This window comes from Leptonychotes weddellii, chromosome 3, assembly GCF_054177405.1.
Source record: "Leptonychotes weddellii isolate Sample4059 chromosome 3, ASM5417740v2, whole genome shotgun sequence".
Lineage (NCBI taxonomy): Eukaryota > Metazoa > Chordata > Mammalia > Carnivora > Phocidae > Leptonychotes > Leptonychotes weddellii.
Window position 1 is genome coordinate 6,300,173 of NC_138371.1, and position 17,856 is coordinate 6,318,028.

Genomic DNA, 17,856 nt, shown 5'->3' on the forward strand with positions numbered 1-17,856 from the left:
GGCCTCAGACAGCTGTGATTCACGAACACTGAGGTCAGGGGGTGCTGAAAACAATCCAGAGCCATACAGAATGCACCGCGTGGGGGTTCCACTGAGCATCCTGACTAACAAGGAGACGGTGCAGGTGAAGACCAAGGTAGGGAATCACCCAGATTTTCTTGGTATCCATGCCTCCCCTTTCATCCCCCTTGCTGGGCTGGGGTCTCATTCGTTTCTTCAAATGCATTGCTCGGACAGCATGGCCAGGTGGTCCTAACTCTGGGCCCCCCCGGCCCGTGCTGAGACAGCCTGCACACCCAGCGATCCCCAAGCAGACCCCGTGGCCCACACTGCATTAGAGGGGGGTCCCGGCTTTGTGCGTCTGGAGTGTCTTGTATCCGAGGGGTGCAGTGCTGCTCTGGGGGCCGCAGTCTCACACGTCTCTGGACGGCCCCAGGGAGGGGAGATGTTGCCGGCTGAAGCTAAATCTGGCCGGCTCGTGTGAGATGGAACCGTGATGGTCCCAGCTGGGACACCAATGATTTCTCTCTGTCGTTTCCTTTCTTTGGAGAACGATCTGAATTTACTGAGAAAGATAGGCCCCAGTGCCTTCCAAGCGCGGTGGGGTAGCCTGCAGGGAGCCGGACATGGCTTCTCATCCACGGGCCAGCTTGGGAAATGGTGTGAACACATTCAGAGCTCAGGAGCAGCCCTCCCGGACACTGGAAAACAGGGCTGTGTGGTTCTGGCCTATACAGCAAGCAGGAGGACAGACTCAGAAATGCACACAGGAGCCTGTTCTTTCCTCTGTGGCCCTCTCTCGTGGCCTGGCCACCAGCCCCACTGTCCCACCAGGTGCCCACATCCTTCTCTGCATGAACATTTGCGCCCCTGGGAATGGGCTTGCTGTCAAATCCCGTGTCACCTCCTAGTACAAGCCTCTCTTAACCCCTCTGGCCGGAGCTCCATCCCATGAAGCTCAGGCTGTGAGGGCAGCGCCCTGATGTCAGCTTGGTAATGACCCTGGGCGTCCAGCAGGTGCTTTGAGATGGGCAGGCTCCAGGCTGAGGACTGTCCGCTGGGGACTGTTGTTCCCATTTTGTGCGCGTGGAAACAGGCTTAGCTGGATAAAGCAATTCTCATTCATGGCCGAGGTCTGGCTAACTCCAAGGCAGAAGCCTTGACTGTTCCGCTGCTCAGCTGCCTGGGGCGGGCGCCCTGGCCCGGCCCCTCCCACGCAGCGTCCAGAGTTGAGCGGCTCTTACCCCTTGAAAAGAACCCAGGCAGGAGGGGGCTTGGTAGTGGCAGGGCTGGAAAAAACTGGAAGTGTAACAGGAATATTGGCAGAAATCAAACAGAATACTAATCGAACTGAGCACTAAGAGCACCATCGAGAGACGAGCTGTGATTGATAAAATTCAGGTCAGTGTAGCTGAGTGTTCCCCGAGGCCACGGGCCTCAGCCGGGTGTTGGGCAAGGGGGGGTCTCACCCAGCCCCGCCACAGAGCAGTGGTTTTATCAGGAAGGAGTGCCCTGCAGTAAGCAACACACGCACGTTCTTACACACACACACACTCACGTGCACGTTCTTATGCTCATTCATACACACACGCATACACACATGTACACGTTCTTACACACACACACACACTCACATGCACGTTCTTATGCTCATTCATACACACACACCTGTCCCCGTTTGCTCCGTGGCCTTTCTCACCGCCTGACCAGAAGTGTTGTACTCCTGTCTGCTCTGTCCCCACCCCTGGACACAAGCTCCATGGTGGCAGGGAGTTGGCCACGCTCGCCACTGAATGCCCGGGGCCTAAACAGGCACTCAAACATGGGAGCAGATGGGAGAGTGAGTGAGTGAATGAGTGAGTGAATGAATGAATGAGTGAGGAATGAATGAATGAGTGAATGAATTAGTGAGTGAATGAGTGAGTGAGTGAATGAATGAGTGAGTGAGGAATGAATGAGTGAGTGAATGAATTAGTGAGTACTGAGTGAATGAGTGAGTGAATGAATGAGTGAATAAATGAATCAGTGAATGAGTGAGTGAATGAGTGAGTGAACAAATGAGTGAGTGAACGAATGAGTGGGTGAATGAATGAGTGAGTGAATGAGTGAGTGAGTGAGTGAGAGTCTGGAGAGCAGACAGGGCCCAGATCCCCGTCATCCCTGCGCTGCCACCACGAGGCTTGAATGAGAGTAAAAGGAGTATCGATAAGGAAAAGGCAAGCATGGTGATGTAGTAAATAACATGACATAACACAAGGACAACAGCCAAATTCACAGACGACTGATGGCCTGTCAGCGGAGGAGGGGGAGTGGGCGGTGGGCTCAGCCGGTGTCCGTGAGCAGCGAGTCAGGCCCAGCCGCTGAAAGGCCCTGCTGCCTTGGCCCCGCTGCCCCCGACCCCCTGAGCCCCCGCAGACAAAATGCCGTGGGCCTGGGGCTGCAGGTGCAACAACCCCGGGCGGGCCTGACGCGCATCACTCGGGGAGACGGGGCCGCGGGTTGGACACAGTGTTGTACCCTCTCTGCAACACTCAGCTTAGGGGGCTTTTTTAGTTACAGTTGCTTAGAACTCGCAAGCTGCAATGGCTTGACATTTTCTTAGGAAACTTAAATTTAGCAGCGGAGACGCGGTTTGACGTCAGCCCCGTCCCGATGCATAGGCGTCGGCAGGCCGAGCGCTGGGGCCGCCAGTGAGGCCGGTGGGATGTGCTTTCTGTGGCTTCGTCCGCTAAGTGGACCAGGCCCCCGTGACTCGGGGATGCGTCTCCCGTCAGCCCAGGTCAGGTGCAGACCCTAGGGCACCTGGGGGACTCTGCGGCGGTGGCCCAGGCTCTGTGATGGGTGGACGACCCCTGGAGTGACTTCCCTGTGAACTTTGTCACTGTTGCTGGGCAGGTTTATGCTACCACGTGACCCCAACTTACAAACATGTCCCTTCTTTCTCACGGGGCAGCGTGGTGCTCGGGAGACCCTTGGGCTGAGTCTCTGCTCTTCCATCATCCATGGGTGCCTTGGGGGGCATTACATCGCCCCTGCATCTGGTTCCTGTGGTGAAACGGGAGCTCCTCTGTGCCCCTTCCTGGGGGACCTGGGAGGATTCCTAGTGCGTTTGGAACAAATTCTAGGCCCTCCCTGTCTCCTTCTGCCCGGCCTTCCAGAGCCCTGGAGGTCCAGCTTGCATTGCCAGAGCCTCGAGCCCTGCATCAGGGCTCTGGCCAGTGGCAGGAGGGTTGCAGTGAGATGTGGGGTGGTCGGGGCGCGAGGAGGACCGGAGTCCCGGTGCTCCTCCCCCTCCTGCTTCCACCCCTCCTCCGGCTGTCTGTGATCGTTTCCTGGGGCCCGCTGTAACAAATTAGTGGCGGGAGCCTCACTGCCCCCGAGGGCTCCGGGGAGCCGCTTGCCCTTTCTAGCTGCAACTGCAGGTGGCCCTCGGCGCGGGGTAGCATATCCAGCTCTGCCTTGTCTTCACACGGCCTCCTCCCCATGCCTCCGCGCCAGACGTCCCTCACGTGTCAGATGGCTCTCTTCTAAAGACACCTGTCATTGGATTTAGACTCCCGATCCCCAGCGATGTCCTTGACATCCTTCTGTAAAGTACTTGTTTCCAAATAAGTTCACATTCATAGGTGCCAGAGCTTTTGGGGGGTCCATGGTTCACCCCACTACACGGTCCCTTCTGGGCAACCACTGTGGGACCTGAATCCCCCCTTCAGGAAGGGTCGCTGGTTTGCTTGTGAGCAAGGGAGGAAGGTGAGCGGAAGCTAGCGCCCTCACTCCAGAGAAGCTCCTCACCGGAGAGCACAGAGGCTCAATGATCAGGTAGCAGTCATGACACAGAATAAGGGTGCCTCCAAAAAGCTTATTAATTCTGGATTTCTTTTTCTTTTTCAAAACAAAAATTGTTTTATCGATTACATTATAAAATTAGACCGTGAAAGAAATGATAGATGCTCGTTTTTCAATTTTCAGACAAGTTAAAGATGTAAGTTGCTCCCCCTGCTGATACGTGTGGTTGACATTGTGGCCCGTGTCCTTCCAGCCGGCCTTGGGGGTGTGTAAGTGTGGGCGTCCCTCCGTAAGGATTTTCACACCCATTCTGCACCAGGAGACCATCTGCATCACCCTAGGCAGTTGCTGGGGCTCCCATAGATGACTGACCTCTTGGGTTTTCACCTGCTCTGTGTTTCGGGCGTCAGGTGGTCTCCAGTGTTTGATACAGGGAGCCATGAGCACATTCTCTCTACCTTTTGTGCAGAGGGGGGCTCGCTGCCAGTGTGTGGAAGCGCCCTCACTCCACACGCCCTTGCGCACGCGGGCCTGCCTGTCTCTGCGTCTCTAACTGGGAGCGCGGTAGACGCCCCCCTGCAAGGTGACCCCTGGCCCTCCTCTTGCCTGTCTGTCCCGACACAGGCCATGTTCGAGCTGGTCACTTCCGAGGCCTCCTACTACAAAAGCCTGAGCCTGCTCGTGTCTCACTTCATGGAGAATGAGCGTCTGAAGAAGATCCTGCACCCGTCCGAGGCTCACATCCTCTTCTCCAACGTCCTGGACGTCATGGCCGTCAGTGAGCGGTGAGCCACCTGCTCTGGGCCTTGTGGGGCCTGGCTTCTAGAAGCTTCTCCTCACCTGGGGCATGGCTGAAGCTGGTGGTGAGAGCTCCTTGCACTGGTTTCTCTGCTTGTGTGTGTTCGGAATTATCTGTAGTAAGATATAAACAAACACGTGAACCCAACCATCTGCCAGCCCTGCCAGCAGGGTGGCAGATCACGTTCCCCTGGACAGGCCTGCTACCTGCAGACCCTTCCCATCAGCACAAGTGCTCCACGTGTCCCCCACCATCAGGCAGGTGTGTGGCGGGCATCCTGACCAGGTCCAGGGGGGTCCGTGTGAGCTGATCTATATCCCGGTGTCCTAAAACCCTGGCCTGGCGTGCGCGGGGCCCCAAGACTGTCTGGGGGCCAGTGCAGAGCCCCATCCTGGCCTTACACCTTCTCCCTCCGATTAGATGGGGTTTGCAATAATTTGTGACAGTGGCTTTGGAACCGTGCTTAGGTTTCGCCTGTGAAGGATGGGAGGAGCTTAAATGAAGGAGGCATAAACAACCATTCATTGATTCTTGCCAAGAGGAAAGGGACGCCAGTCATACTCTTAGGATAGAACTTCCACTGACCATTTCCCGCTGGGCCACGGAGTCTGCGGCTCAAAGCGCAAAACTCAGCTTTTGGGTGCGCTGGGCCAACCGCGCACGTTCAGATGTGAAGCCGCGGTGTGGCAGGAGGGACCCCTCCACCCCTGGGGCGCCCCGGGCACTCTGTGGGCCCCCCGTGGGTCCCTCCTCCTCCGCACGGACACCCACCTCCTCCCGGCAGCCCCGCCCAGAGGGCTCGGGTGCACAGTGGCTGAGAGACCCCTCGGCCTCTGCCGCTTCACCCATGGGGGAAAGGGAGTCTTTTTATTTATGTATTTACTTATACTTCCTCGTGGAGAGTTCCAAACACGCAGAAGTAGAGACAGCAGAGTGGCGAGCCCACCGCCAGCCCGGCATCCGGGTTTGCCCGTGTCCCCACCCTCCCCACCGCTCGGGGGATCCCGCTGAAGCGAATCCCTGTCGTCACCTCATCGTGAGCACATCAGTATGTACGTCAAACATAAGGCCCCTTTCTCTCTTTTTGACAAACACTCCTCACGCTATTACGCACCTAAAAACACTGGACGAGTAAGTCCCTGATGTGACCAAGCGCGCCCTCAGTGCGGGCATCACGTCCTGCCGCGTCTGTGGCTTTGCCCGAGCCAGGCCCGGTGGTGGCGATGTGTCCTGAGCGTCCCTGTCCAGGCGCCCTTAACCCGAGCCGCTGCCCACCCCCCCCCCCGCCCCTGCCCCGCCGCAGGTTTCTCCTGGAGCTGGAGCGCCGGATGGAGGAGAACATCGTCATCTCAGACGTGTGCGACATCGTGTACCATTATGCGGCCAACCACTTCTCGGTGTACATCACCTACGTCAGCAACCAGACCTACCAGGAGAGGACCTACAAACAGCTGCTGTGAGTGCACCCCCCTCCCCGGCTGCGGGCTGTCGCTTCTCCCACCGGGACACCGAGCCACCGTCCTGGGACCTCTGCTTTCCCCGGACAGTCTCCACGCCTGGCACGTCCCGGGGGCTGCGGGGTCATGAGAGGAATGTTGACTTCAAGACCACCAGCCACGGCGCCCACTGGACCCGTGTCCGGAACGGCTGGGCTGAGCTCTGTGAGCTTAGAAAAGAGAGTTTGAGGCCGGGAGGGCCCCTCGGGGCCCAGGAGGTCGGGAGGATGGTTTGAACTAGAGCCAAAGGCAAGGATGGGGCGGGGGGGTGTGTCTGGTGTTCCAGCAACACCCTTGACTTCGCTACTCATCTGCCCACTTGTCAGCCTCCCTGGGGTTCGGGTAGATGAAGTGATTTTCCATGCCGTTTGCCTCTTCTGCCTACCTCACACGTGTGTGCCACGCTCTGGTGACAGTTGAACCCGGGATGTGTTCTTAGCTGCGCTCAGGAGCGCCAGAGGCCTCCCCGAGAAGTGACATCTGAACGCTCCACTCCCCTGGGCCTGGCCGTCCAGCCTCCTCACTAACTGTGGAGGTTTTAAAACATGAGCATTCGGGGGTTTGGTGTTCTCTGTTCGGGGGTTGAAAACTGGGACTCGAGGGAATCAGGACGCTAGCTCTGAGGACAAGCGAGCACACAGGAGGACAGGATGCCGGTGTTGCAGGGCCGAGGGTACACGGTGCGCCCCTCGAGCACAGGGCATCTGGGCCCGAGGGGACGGTGGCCCCCGCTCCCCATTGCCGAGCCACCAGCTTGTGTCTGCTGGCAGGAGCGGCGCTGGGCCCTGCAGCCGTTGTCCCCAGCTTGCGGCCGCTGCTGTCACTATGTGGGTTCACCTTGCCACGGTTCCCCGCTGGGTAAATCACCAAATGCCGCGTCTGAGTCATAGACTTGGCCGCACGAGGAATTCTTACCTTCCCACACACAACATATTTTGCTAAGTTTTCACGGGCCGGGCATGTGAAGCCACTATTGTTATTTGGCTTGCACATGACCAGTCGATTTTCCATTAAAAGACAAGAACTCAACGTGTGTTCCGTGCCCGTGGGCTGCCTGGTTCCTTCCGACTGACGCCGCCTGCGAGCCAGAGACCCACTCTCATGTCTGTGTCCCCCAGCCAGGAGAAGGCAGCCTTTCGGGAGCTGATTGCGCAGCTGGAGCTGGACCCCAAGTGCCGGGGGCTGCCCCTGTCCTCCTTCCTCATCCTGCCTTTCCAGAGGATCACGCGCCTCAAGCTGTTGGTCCAGGTACCAGCTTCTCCCACCCGACGTGCGGACCGGGCTTGCGTATGCTTCTCCCGCTGCAGACCATTTCCTTTGGTCGTTCTAGCTCTCTGCTAGCTTTCTAGGAAGTCCATTTGTTCCACAAACCCTAACGAAGCTCCTACTGTGTGCCAGGCAGTGGGGGACTCAGCCCCTATTCCCGGTGAGCCATAGTCTGGGAGAGAGACTGACAAGCACACACAAGTGGGAAGTGGTCATGGCTGTGAGGACAGTGAAACGGGGGAGCACATGACCGGGGGTCACTGCCTGGCCACCGCCAGTTGGGGGTGGTCAAGAAAGACTCTTAGATAAGTGACATCTGAGCTGAGACTTGGCTGACAGAGAGGAGCCATTCAGGTGACAGGTAACTGCTTATGCAAAGGCCCTGGGGCAGCCAGGCTCACAGGCAGGAGGGCCAGTGGTGAGCTGAGGGAACTTGACAGGAGTGAGTGCAGAGACGTGGTGAGGCCAGTTGAGGCCCCGAGGGACCAGGTAAGATGCTGGCTTCATTCTTCAGCAGGACGGGGAGTCGCCTGATCTGACTGCCTTCGGTGAGCACACACAACGCTGCCTGTGCAGAGTGATGGGCAGGAGAGTAGAAGGGCAAATGGGAGAAGGGGTCAGGAAGCTATGGGAGAAAGGCAGCTTGGCCTGGGGGAGAGGCGGGGAGGGTGGGAGGTGGGGAGGAGGGGAGATCCTGGAGGGAAATCAGAATTGAGATGCCCACTTGCTACTCCGGGGAAGAGGGAGGAAGAGTGAGCTGGAGCAACGTGAGGGATGACGCAGCCCCTACCGAGGCGGGGAGACAGGCTGGGGAGCATCAGGGTTCCATGTGACCTCGCTGAGCTTGAGATGACTGAGCCAGTGAATCTCCAAGTGCAGAGTTAAAGGGAGAAGTCAGCACAGGGCCTCTCGGCATCCAGGTGGCATTTAGTGAAAGAGACCATCAGGGAAGGAGAGAAAGGGGTCCCAAGACCCAGCCCTGGGACACAGTGCCCAAGGAGGAGTAGGGGGAAGGAGGAAGCCCAGGAGGGCTGGGGCCAGGGAAGCCTGGAGAGGGGGACATTTCCTGAAAGGGGACCCCATGACTGCCGCAGGCTAAGGGGGTGTTGGGTCCACCTGGCAGAGGGAGTGGATGGTGTGGATCTGGCCGTGTTCTGTGGGCGATGAGCTGACAGGTTGACCTGTGAGCCATAGTTAGGGGAGCTCAGAGGTCAGACGGGGCAGAGACCAAAGTCCTGGGGCAGCTAGCTAGTCCCCCGCAGCAAAGTAAGGAGGAGAGGTCCCAGCAGGGGAGGGGGGGACCGGGCCCAGAGGCCTGAGACCAAAGAGAGGGGCGTCAGAGGAAGCAACCCCCACCCCCTGGACAGCCCGAGAGGGCGCTATTCGAGAACTCAGGGAGCACGAACCCAAGTCACAGGGCGCCGGTCAATGAAGGGATGTGTGAGTTTTTTTTTTTTTTAACTTGGAAAAACTGAAACAGAAGACAGAGGGGGGAGCATTTAAGAAATCATAGCAAAAGCGCATATGTGGATATATAAAAATCTTAATTTTTATACAATGAAAACCAACGAAAGTAAGATCAAGACCTAGCTCAACGTTGTGTTGAGGAAGCATGGGGGCGAGGGGAGGGGGTGGCGGCCTGGAGCCGTCAGGGAAGTGGTCCGAGGAAGCGTGTCTGAGGCAAAGGTGAGCAAAAGCCTCGTTTTGTTAATTCAAGAAAATCAAACAGTTGGAAAAAAGGCATTTTCATCAGTAAGACCAGAACTAACAAAGTCTCAGGGTCACTGGGACTCGGCTACAAACGGCAGTCCTAGGGGCCGGGCAGGGAAGCCCCCCCACCCGCCCCGTGCCTCCCATGAGTGTTGTGCGCCCCATGGGGCCAGGGCTGGCTTGAGCATGCCCGTCCCCCCTCTGGGGCCACCTCACTGGGGCCGCCCCGCCAGCATGGGGCCACCGGCTTCTCTCTGGTCTCCTTGTTGAGCCCGCGGCGGGGGGGTGCAGGGAAATCTCGGGCTGCAGCTTAGCCTTCATGGTTAACTCTCTGCAGGAGCCTGACTTGTGGTCATCGTTTTAGAGCCGGGCCCCCCTGTGGATCAGGATGCTCGGTCCTGGGCCTGCTGTGGGTTCTCCTGCGCCCCATTGGGCTCTTCATTGTGTCACCGCTGCATGGGGGCGGGGTGGGGAGGAAACGCCACACAGGATCAAATTAACGCAGAATTTTCCTGTGCTCAGAACATTCTGAAGAGAGTGGAAGAAAGGTCTGAGCGTGAGTGCACTGCCTTGGATGCCCACAAAGAACTGGAAATGGTGAGCTGTGCTTCCTCCTTCTTTCTTCCCAATGAACTGTTTTCCTTGTCCGGACACCTGCCTTCTGGTCCTGCCTCCTCCTCTGTCGCTGTGTCTTTGGAAATTGCAAATTCATTTTTAATATCTGCTTTTGCAATCGAGAAAGGTCATTGAGGGGCACCTGGCTGGCTTGGTCGGGGGAGCAGGTGACTCTTGAGCTCAGGGTCGCGAGTTCACGCCCCACATTGGGCATAAAGATTACTTTGGGGCGTAAAGATTACTTTAAAAAAAAGAAAAGAAAAATCACTGAGTTCCCAAAACAGATCGGGTGTGGCCTGAGCAAATGTCACCGTGAGCCCAGGCCACAGCCGTGGTGACCTCTGCTGCCCCCCACCCACAGCCCCACGCTTGTCCTTGCCTGCTTCCAGTGTCTTCCCTCCTGTGCCACCCGAGGGGGCTGGATCTGGCTCTTCTTGTGCCCTGACATAGCCCAGCCCTGTGCCTTCCTCCTCACGCCTCTCCCCGACCCCAGGCTGCTCCCCTCCTGTCTGCCCTGGGCTTTTCCTGCCCAAGAGGGAAGACGCCATGTCCATGGCTCACCCTTGGAGAGGCGGTTCCTCCTAGGGGTCGCCAGCAGAGTAGGGGATGTGCGGGGGGGGGGGGGGGGGGGGTCAGCAGGTATGTCCGTCCTCGCTGCAAGCCAGCTCTTGGCAGAGGGGCGGGGGCTGCTCTGTCGTGCCCATGACTGTGATGGGCGAGAGCCTGGGGTTGGGGGGCCCTTTCCACTTCTTGTACCGGAGGCAGCAGCTCAGTGAAAGGACTGGCCTCAGCAGCCATCGGATGGCAGTTCTAAGCCACTTGGAGCCACGAGGGCTCCTTCTCACAGTTGTCTCCCCGGCCGGCCCCTCCTCCTGTCCCTTACCAGTTGGCCACCTGATCAGGCGGGGGTTCATCCCGACCCCCACGGGGCCCCAGAGGGTGAGTCCAGTGACCGTCTCCACCCACGAGAGGCCCGTGTGCCGGGGGCCAGGCTCTCTGTTTCTTAAATTCTTCTCTGCTGTCACCTCCCTTTCTTTCTTGTCTAACAAAAGCTCCACTTGTGCTTCTCATAGCTTACCATATTCGTAACAAAGGTGGATTTTTAGGGGCACCTGGCCAGCTCAGTCGGTAGAGCATGTGATTCTTGATCTCGGGGTTGTGGGTTCGAGCCCCTTCTTGGGTGTAGAGATTACTTAATAAAATCCATAAAAAAATAAGTAAAAAATAAAAGTGGATTTTTTTAGTTTATAAAAGTAATTGATGTTCAATACAAAAAAAAAATTGAGCAGGTGCCCAGAAGTAAAAGGCAGAGGGTAAAGACGGCCCGTTTTTGCACACCTCGCTGGTGGCATCTGGGTGCTGCCCTTGCAGACCTGCTCATACAACTGTAATCTCTGCAAAAAGCGATTGTGGTTTCCAGGCTGGCTTTGCGCTCCACTTTAGTGCATGTAAAATTATTGCAATTTTTAATGCTCTCCCCCAGAACGGAGAGCCGTGGTGAGGAGCGGGCCGGCCAGTCTCGCTGCAGACAGTGTCCGCGCACTCTGGGGCCTGCGTGGACAGAGGCAGTGGCCAGGAACAGCTGGGTGCCCCTGGCCTCACATGTCCCCCCTCTCATGCCAGGTGGTAAAAGCGTGCAACGAGGGTGTCAGGAAGATGAGCCGCACGGAGCAGATGATCAGCATTCAGAAGAAGATGGAGTTTAAGATCAAGGTGAACCTGCGCCCGTCCGTGTGTCCCCAGCCCAGCTGGGCTGGCCGGGGGCATCTGTCCCTGGTCGGGTTCCAGTGGCACTTTCGTTGACACCTCTCTTGGCACCCCTCGCTGCCCCTGCCTGCCCCCCCCCCCGCCGCTGTGACCACTCCATCGCAGTGGCCTGTGCTTATCTTCTGAGTGTGCAAGGACCCCGGAGCTGCCTGCTCTCATTTCTTGGCTGTGTGACCTTGAGCACTTAGTTGACATGAAGCACGTGACAAGGACCATTCCAGGGATTCTTACATGGGGGGCGGGCGGGTGGACTGAAAATCTGAAGCAGTGACCGACCTCCCCCGACTTTATGTCAAGCTTCAGGCATCAGTGAGCCCCAAGGGTCCCTGGGGCCTGGGTTCTGGTGACGTGAGCGCATGAGCACACCGTGCCCACTGAGGGTCCCTGAGCCCCAGCTGTGGCCTTCTGGGCTCCCCCCCGTGTCTCCACCTGCCGCGCCGACCACTGGGTGCCAGGAGCCTCCCCCGGAGCCACGCAGCGGGCGCCTGCAGACTGGCCTGCTTGTCCCACGGCACCCGGTTCTCCCCTCTCCCCTGTGAACTTGGCCCCCCACACACACACCCCCGTGTAGAGACACGAGTCCACACAGACACACTTAGACGCAAGCACACACAACAGACAAATGCACGGCCACACCCAGGCACGCGCACGTGGGAGTGTGCACCCTCATGCACGCGGCGCGCCCTTCCGCGCTTGCCCGGCACCGCTCCATCCCCCCCACCGCACCCGCAGTGCGGGGGGGGGGGGGGGGGGGGGGCCCCCATGCCGTTCCTCCGGTTAGCGCGCCAGTGAGGCCAGGGGAGCCTGGGGAGGGAGGTGGGGCCTGGAGGGACACAGCCCGACCTGACGCCGTACCCCCCCCACCCCCCGCCCGGCCAGTCGGTGCCGATCATCTCCCACTCCCGCTGGCTGCTGAAGCAGGGTGAGCTGCAGCAGATGTCCGGCCCCAAGACATCCCGAACCCTGCGGACCAAGAAACTCTTCCGGGAAATTTACCTCTTCCTCTTCAACGACCTGCTGGTGATCTGCCGGCAGATCCCCGGGTGCGCAGGGGGGGCCCCTGCCCTGGCGGCTGCGTCAGTGCTAGCCCCTCGGTCACCGTGGGAGGTGGCAGTCTGGGAGGCCAGGGGGACCGGTGTTCAGGTGGGGGGCTTCCAGGAGGAGGTGAGGAGTGGCCAGAACAGGAGGGCCAGCAGGACTGGGGGTGGCGGGTTCCCTGGGACCCTGGGGCCTCCTTGGGACCAACACACTCACCCTGCCATCCTGGGTCCCCGCAGAGACAAGTACCAAGTGTTTGACTCGGCCCCGCGGGGCCTCCTCCGCGTGGAGGAACTGGAGGACCAGGGCCAGACGCTGGCGAACGTGTTCATCCTGCGGCTGCTGGAGAACGCGGACGACCGGGAGGCCACCTACATGCTGAAAGCGTCCTCTCAGTGAGTGCCCCGCGCCGCCGGCCCTGCCCCTGATGCCCGAGGCGCCTCCGAGTCTCCTTCCCAGGTGGAGCAAGGCTCCGGGGCTCAGCACACACCTGGTGGCCCACCGGCCTCCAGGGGCTGCCATCAACTGGGGGGGGTGTGTCTGCGTGTGTCCTATCTGGGTCTCAGGCTCTGGAAGGGCCTCTCTTTCCTGATGAGATGTAGAGCCCTTGGGGCCACGCTGACCAGTGCCCCACACCACGGGGTGGTCCCAGGGCCATCTTATCACCCCTCTGAGCAGCCAGGCCACCTGCCCTGCAGCCCCAGGGCTCTGGGAGGGACAGCCGAGGTCAGCGTGGACAGAGGTGCTGGAGCCCCGTGTGGTGTCCTGCACTTGTCCCCACGGAGCTCACAGGTCACGCCCCCCATCTAGGTCCAGTTCCTACCACCCAGATGGGGACAACAACAGCCTTCCCCGGTTCCATGTCTGAGAGCCTGTGGCTTCAGGGCTGTTTGGGGTGGGGGGGGGGCTCTCCCTCACCAGCGGACCTTCACGCGTGTCAAGGAGATTCTGTAGGGCTCCCCATGCCTCTCCCTTGGATTCTGGGCACCCCCCAGCTGTCCTGCTGTGGCCTTGTGGGATGCCTGGCACCACGCCGGGGTGGGGGGGGGGTCGCTCTGTGGTTTTGGCAGTGTCCTCCTCCATGTCCCAGGAGTGAGATGAAGCGTTGGATGACCTCACTGGCCCCCAACCGGAGAACCAAGTTTGTTTCCTTCACTTCCCGGCTGCTGGGTAAGTGCCCTCGGGGAGGAGGAGGCCGCCTGCAGGGCGGGGCGGGGGCGGGGCGGGGGCGGGGCGGGGGCGCTGCAGGGCAGGGGCGGGGCGGGGGCTGTCTGCGCTCTGACGGGGCAGTGCCTACTAGCTGGCCGTCCCAGAGGCCACATGGCTTCCCCCGCCCGAGGGGCTTTGAACCAACCCGGATGGACGACATCGGTGTAACTGAGCTTCACAAACACGTGGATGCTTAATAATGAAATAAGTCACTTGGTCTTAAGTGACAGGTCCCACAAGGAAACCAAGAGGAATTTGGGCCCAGAAGGCAAACACCAGTGTTCTTTTGGGGTTGCCAGCTGTCTGAAAACCTTATAAACTATAAAAGGGTGCCGGCCCACCTGCCTCCCAGAGAGGCTGATGGGCTTGCTGTGCTCTCCAAGTCCAGGCCCTCCCACAACTGCTCCCAGCACCACATTCCGGGTCCGAGAAGTGCCCTCTGACGTCCGAAATAAGCCCCCCTCCCGGCCTCTTCGTCCCTTTATGCATAGATCGTTTTTTCTTCAGCGCCCCTGGCGCTGGGGAGCCCTACAGAATCTCCTTGACACACGTGAAAACCACGTTTTCCCTGCAGCCACACCCCCCTCTCCCTCGAACAGACCCTTTCCAATTGCCGTGGGAATTTGCACTGCTCTGGTAGGCGTGCCTGCCCTGCTAACCCGGGGGTGTCCACGGTTTGCCGGGTCCATAGCAGGACGGGCGACAGGGGGATGAGGACGTGCCACCTCCCTCTCTCCTCCCTTCAGACTGCCCCCAGGTCCAGTGTGTGCACCCGTATGTGGCCCAGCAGCCGGATGAGCTGACACTGGAGCTGGCCGACATCCTGAACATCCTGGAAAAGACCGAAGACGGTGAGACCTGGGGCTGGGTGCCTCTCCCACTCGCACCACCCCTTCCCCACCCCTAGGACTCTGCACCAGTCTGAGGGATGGGGGGGTGCCTGAGCCCCATGGGCAGAAGCAGACATCACGAGGCTGAGGCTCAGAGACAGGCTGCCCAGCAAGAGGGTGGTGGTGGCATTCCAGACTCCAGGTGGTCAGCTTGGATACCTCTCCCTTTTGGGGGCGGCCTGGGGTCTCCTGGCTTCATGCTGAGAGGCAGAGAGTGGCCAAGGGCTCAGGAATGGGTTCCAAAGCCAATACGTTTGGGACACACCCTGGCGCCCCAGGACCATGTTCCCCAGGAGGAGGTCGGGGCAGGGCTTTCCCGGCTCCTGGGGAGAAAAAAATCCAAGTGTGTCCAGTAGCAGTTGTTCAAGCAGGTGCCCTCTGGAAAGGCCAGCGGGGCTCCTGCATCTCCCTCGCCTCTGCTCCCTGCACAGATGGGAGCCCTGGCCAGGACGGAGGCTCAGCCCTCAGCCCACGGCCTGACCCTCCCCGACCCGCCCCTACACAGGGTGGATCTTTGGCGAGCGTCTGCACGACCAGGAGAGAGGCTGGTTCCCCAGCTCCATGACTGAGGAGATCTTGAATCCCAAGATCCGGTCCCAGAACCTCAAGGAATGTTTCCGAGTCCACAAGATGGACGACCCTCAGCGCAGCCAGAACAAGGATCGCAGGAAGCTGGGCAGCCGAAATCGGCAGTGACCCCCAGCCTGGGTCACCAGCCTGGCGGGAAGGCGCGGGTGGGCAGGCCAGAGCAGCTCCGGGCAGGCAAACCCCGACGAACGGTGGAGGGGCTCTGGGGGGAGGCAGGCACCTTGTGCAGGAGCCACCCCCACCGCTCTCCCTGCCGCGTGCTGAGTGCTCATGTGTCTTGGCCCCCTCGCTTGCAAACTGGAGAAAGGGTGCCTACGTCTTTCCTCTGCTGCATTTATAAACGAGAAAGGGTATTTTAAACAGTATTCTCCCACCTGTCCCTCTTGTCTCTTAGAGGGGGTGGAAGTGGACTGGCATGCTCCAGGGGCCTTCCCAGGCACTGGAAGAGGCCCCAGACCCCGGGGTGTCCCTGGCCAAGGGCAGGCTGGAAGGATTCTCATGACCCCCTGCACATGTCCTTCTCTACCCTGGAAGCCATTAGAATCCACCAGGCGTGCAGATGGACCGCCCTTGCCTGAGCTTGTTGAGCAGCCCTTGGTCTCCGATTCAAAGGACCAAGAGACCAAATGCCTCTGTTCTCCCCCCTCCCCAAGCCTCTGCCAGCCTCTGGCTGCACGGCCAGGCCCTGCTTCATGGCAGGCCTACCAGAGTTTGGCCGAGGGCCCATGCCACCTCTGGCTCCCTGACAAGCTGGATGTAACTTGTGTCTTCTGGCCCCTTCAGGAGCCCAGGTGTTGTGAGGAATGAATTGGCCACTGCATCCTGTATCGGTTTTGGTTCCAAGAAAAGCAAATATCATTTTTGGCTGCATTAAAAGAAGCATCATGTATAAAATAACGGAGGTGAAGCTCTGTTCTTTCTTTATTGCTCTGCTACACACAGGAATGAGGTGTTTGGTTCCGGGCAGGGAAAGAGGAACTCCTTTCAAGGCCAGGGGAGTAGCATGTCCTGAAGGAGGAGGTTAAGGTGGCTTCCAAGACAGGAAAAAGCCAGAGTTAGGACCTCAGGGTGGAAGATTTGGACCTCAACTTGTGGAAGGATTCCAGAAACAGAAGATGCTCTTTGAGGGAGCTGGGGACACCCTTCTGCTGCAGTGGAAGTGAGAACACAGGTTTGGGAGACCACAGTGCAACAGAGGTTGTCAGTGGGTGGTGATCCCACAGGAGATCTAACACCAGGCATGGGGCCGGGGCTGCCTTCCCACCTTCCTACCTTGGACACTTCGTCCCACTTCTGGCGCTAGCAAGTTACCCGAAGACTGCAGCTCCTCGCCCAGCCCAGGTAACCCTCACAGATACCCCACCCCCACCCTTGATTCTGTCCTGGAGTGTGGAGGGTCTGGAATCTGACCCTGCCCAGCCTTGCATGCTTGAGACCACACTCTGCCAGGACACTCTTTTCTCCATGCCAGAACAGGCCTTTCGTTAGAAGCCCAGGATTTGGATCAAGTGGGACTTTGTAGCATCTTCCCACAGGCCACATGGCTCCTGGCATTCTTGAGACCTGAGACCCTGTGAGAATTGGTTGGATTTCTGGAAGATGCATACATGCGCAACACTCTGGCTCGACAGTGAGGGGCTGATGCTCATGGGGCCTCTGTGCTACACCCCCAGGAGGAGTACCCATACTTAAGTCCCCCAGCAGTGGGGGCAGGGGGAGAGGGGCCATTCCTGAGCCCTATGCTGTTCTTGGGGGGCGGGGGGGGAACGACTCTGGGGCAAAGGGGAGGGGGTGACCATTGGTCCTGGCCCTTGTCCAGTTTATCTTTTTGAAGCTGGTAAACAGCATGCTGATTTGGATCATCTGCTCTAACTAGGGCTTTGGTTAGCAGAGATTATGTGGAATGAAGTAATTTAAACAGCTTCATGAGAACTGGTCAGTTTTAGAACAGCCCTTCCTAAGTGGAGACTTCTAACCCTCATGTGTTTTGGGCTCATCTGGAGTATGCAGGAGGAGAGAACTGGTCTTAGCTGGAGCATGAGTGGTCAGGAGCTCAGGGAAGCTAAGGAGGCCAAAAGTTGCTAGAAACAGTGAAAGAAGAGGAACAGCTTCCCTCCACCAGCACCCACACCTAGGCCCAGGGTATCAAACCATCACGGGGTGTGCAGACAGTCCCTCCTCCAGGTCTCCAGTCTTCTTTTCCACTCCAAAGGGATGCAGTTCAGGCTTCTTCCCTGCCATGCCTTGAGCAGCTCAGCCACTATTTTAAATCTATCAATCATAAAAGCTAGGCTTCCCGGGGAGTGTGCAAAATAAAGGACATGACCTAGAAAGGAGAGCCAGGGCCAAACGCGGGGTTGAAGGGAGGCTGCCTGGGCCTGTGGTCCCATTGCTCCTGGGGCTCCCTGGGGTGGAGGGGTTCACGGGGGCGCTGGAGGGACGGGTCTGGCGCTCCGAGCCGGCAGATGGGGCCTGGCTGACCAAGTCAAAGACGCCGCCGCCCCCCTAACCCCCCTCCCCGTAAATAACGCAGGCTCTCGTTGGGAGCCCCCACGGCTCGGCCCGCCTCTCCTGCGCTCGTCAGTCTGCGCCCGAGCGCAGGGGTTGGGCCCTGGGCACTTCGGGGACAGGGGCGTGGGCTGCCGTGCGGGGACCCCGCGCGCACTCGCGGCTCCCGCTGGCGCCCCCGCGC

At 59.0% G+C, this 17,856-nt stretch overlaps 1 protein-coding gene and 1 long non-coding RNA gene across 3 annotated transcripts in view; one reads left to right on the forward strand and one right to left on the reverse strand.

Moving 5' to 3' along the window:
* The window catches only part of NGEF (neuronal guanine nucleotide exchange factor), a 94,690-nt gene extending 78,629 nt beyond the window's left edge, over positions 1–16,061 (forward strand). For both annotated transcript variants that reach the window (XM_081813375.1, XM_081813376.1), the window contains 10 exons: positions 4,411–4,571; positions 5,889–6,041; positions 7,200–7,329; positions 9,580–9,654; positions 11,296–11,385; positions 12,319–12,482; positions 12,717–12,872; positions 13,568–13,647; positions 14,433–14,537; positions 15,082–16,061. In XM_081813375.1, the coding sequence (XP_081669501.1) occupies positions 4,411–4,571; positions 5,889–6,041; positions 7,200–7,329; positions 9,580–9,654; positions 11,296–11,385; positions 12,319–12,482; positions 12,717–12,872; positions 13,568–13,647; positions 14,433–14,537; positions 15,082–15,272 (1,305 nt within the window). In that variant the 3' untranslated portion in view covers positions 15,273–16,061. The remainder of the gene's footprint in view (positions 1–4,410; positions 4,572–5,888; positions 6,042–7,199; positions 7,330–9,579; positions 9,655–11,295; positions 11,386–12,318; positions 12,483–12,716; positions 12,873–13,567; positions 13,648–14,432; positions 14,538–15,081) is intronic.
* Positions 1,618–12,828, reverse strand: LOC145720430 (uncharacterized). Its single transcript, XR_014143327.1, has 2 exons — positions 12,694–12,828; positions 1,618–4,698 (listed from the first exon to the last, which is right to left on the reverse strand). It is a non-coding gene; the product is annotated as an uncharacterized LOC145720430 (long non-coding RNA).
* Positions 16,062–17,856: the final 1,795 nt, after the last annotated feature.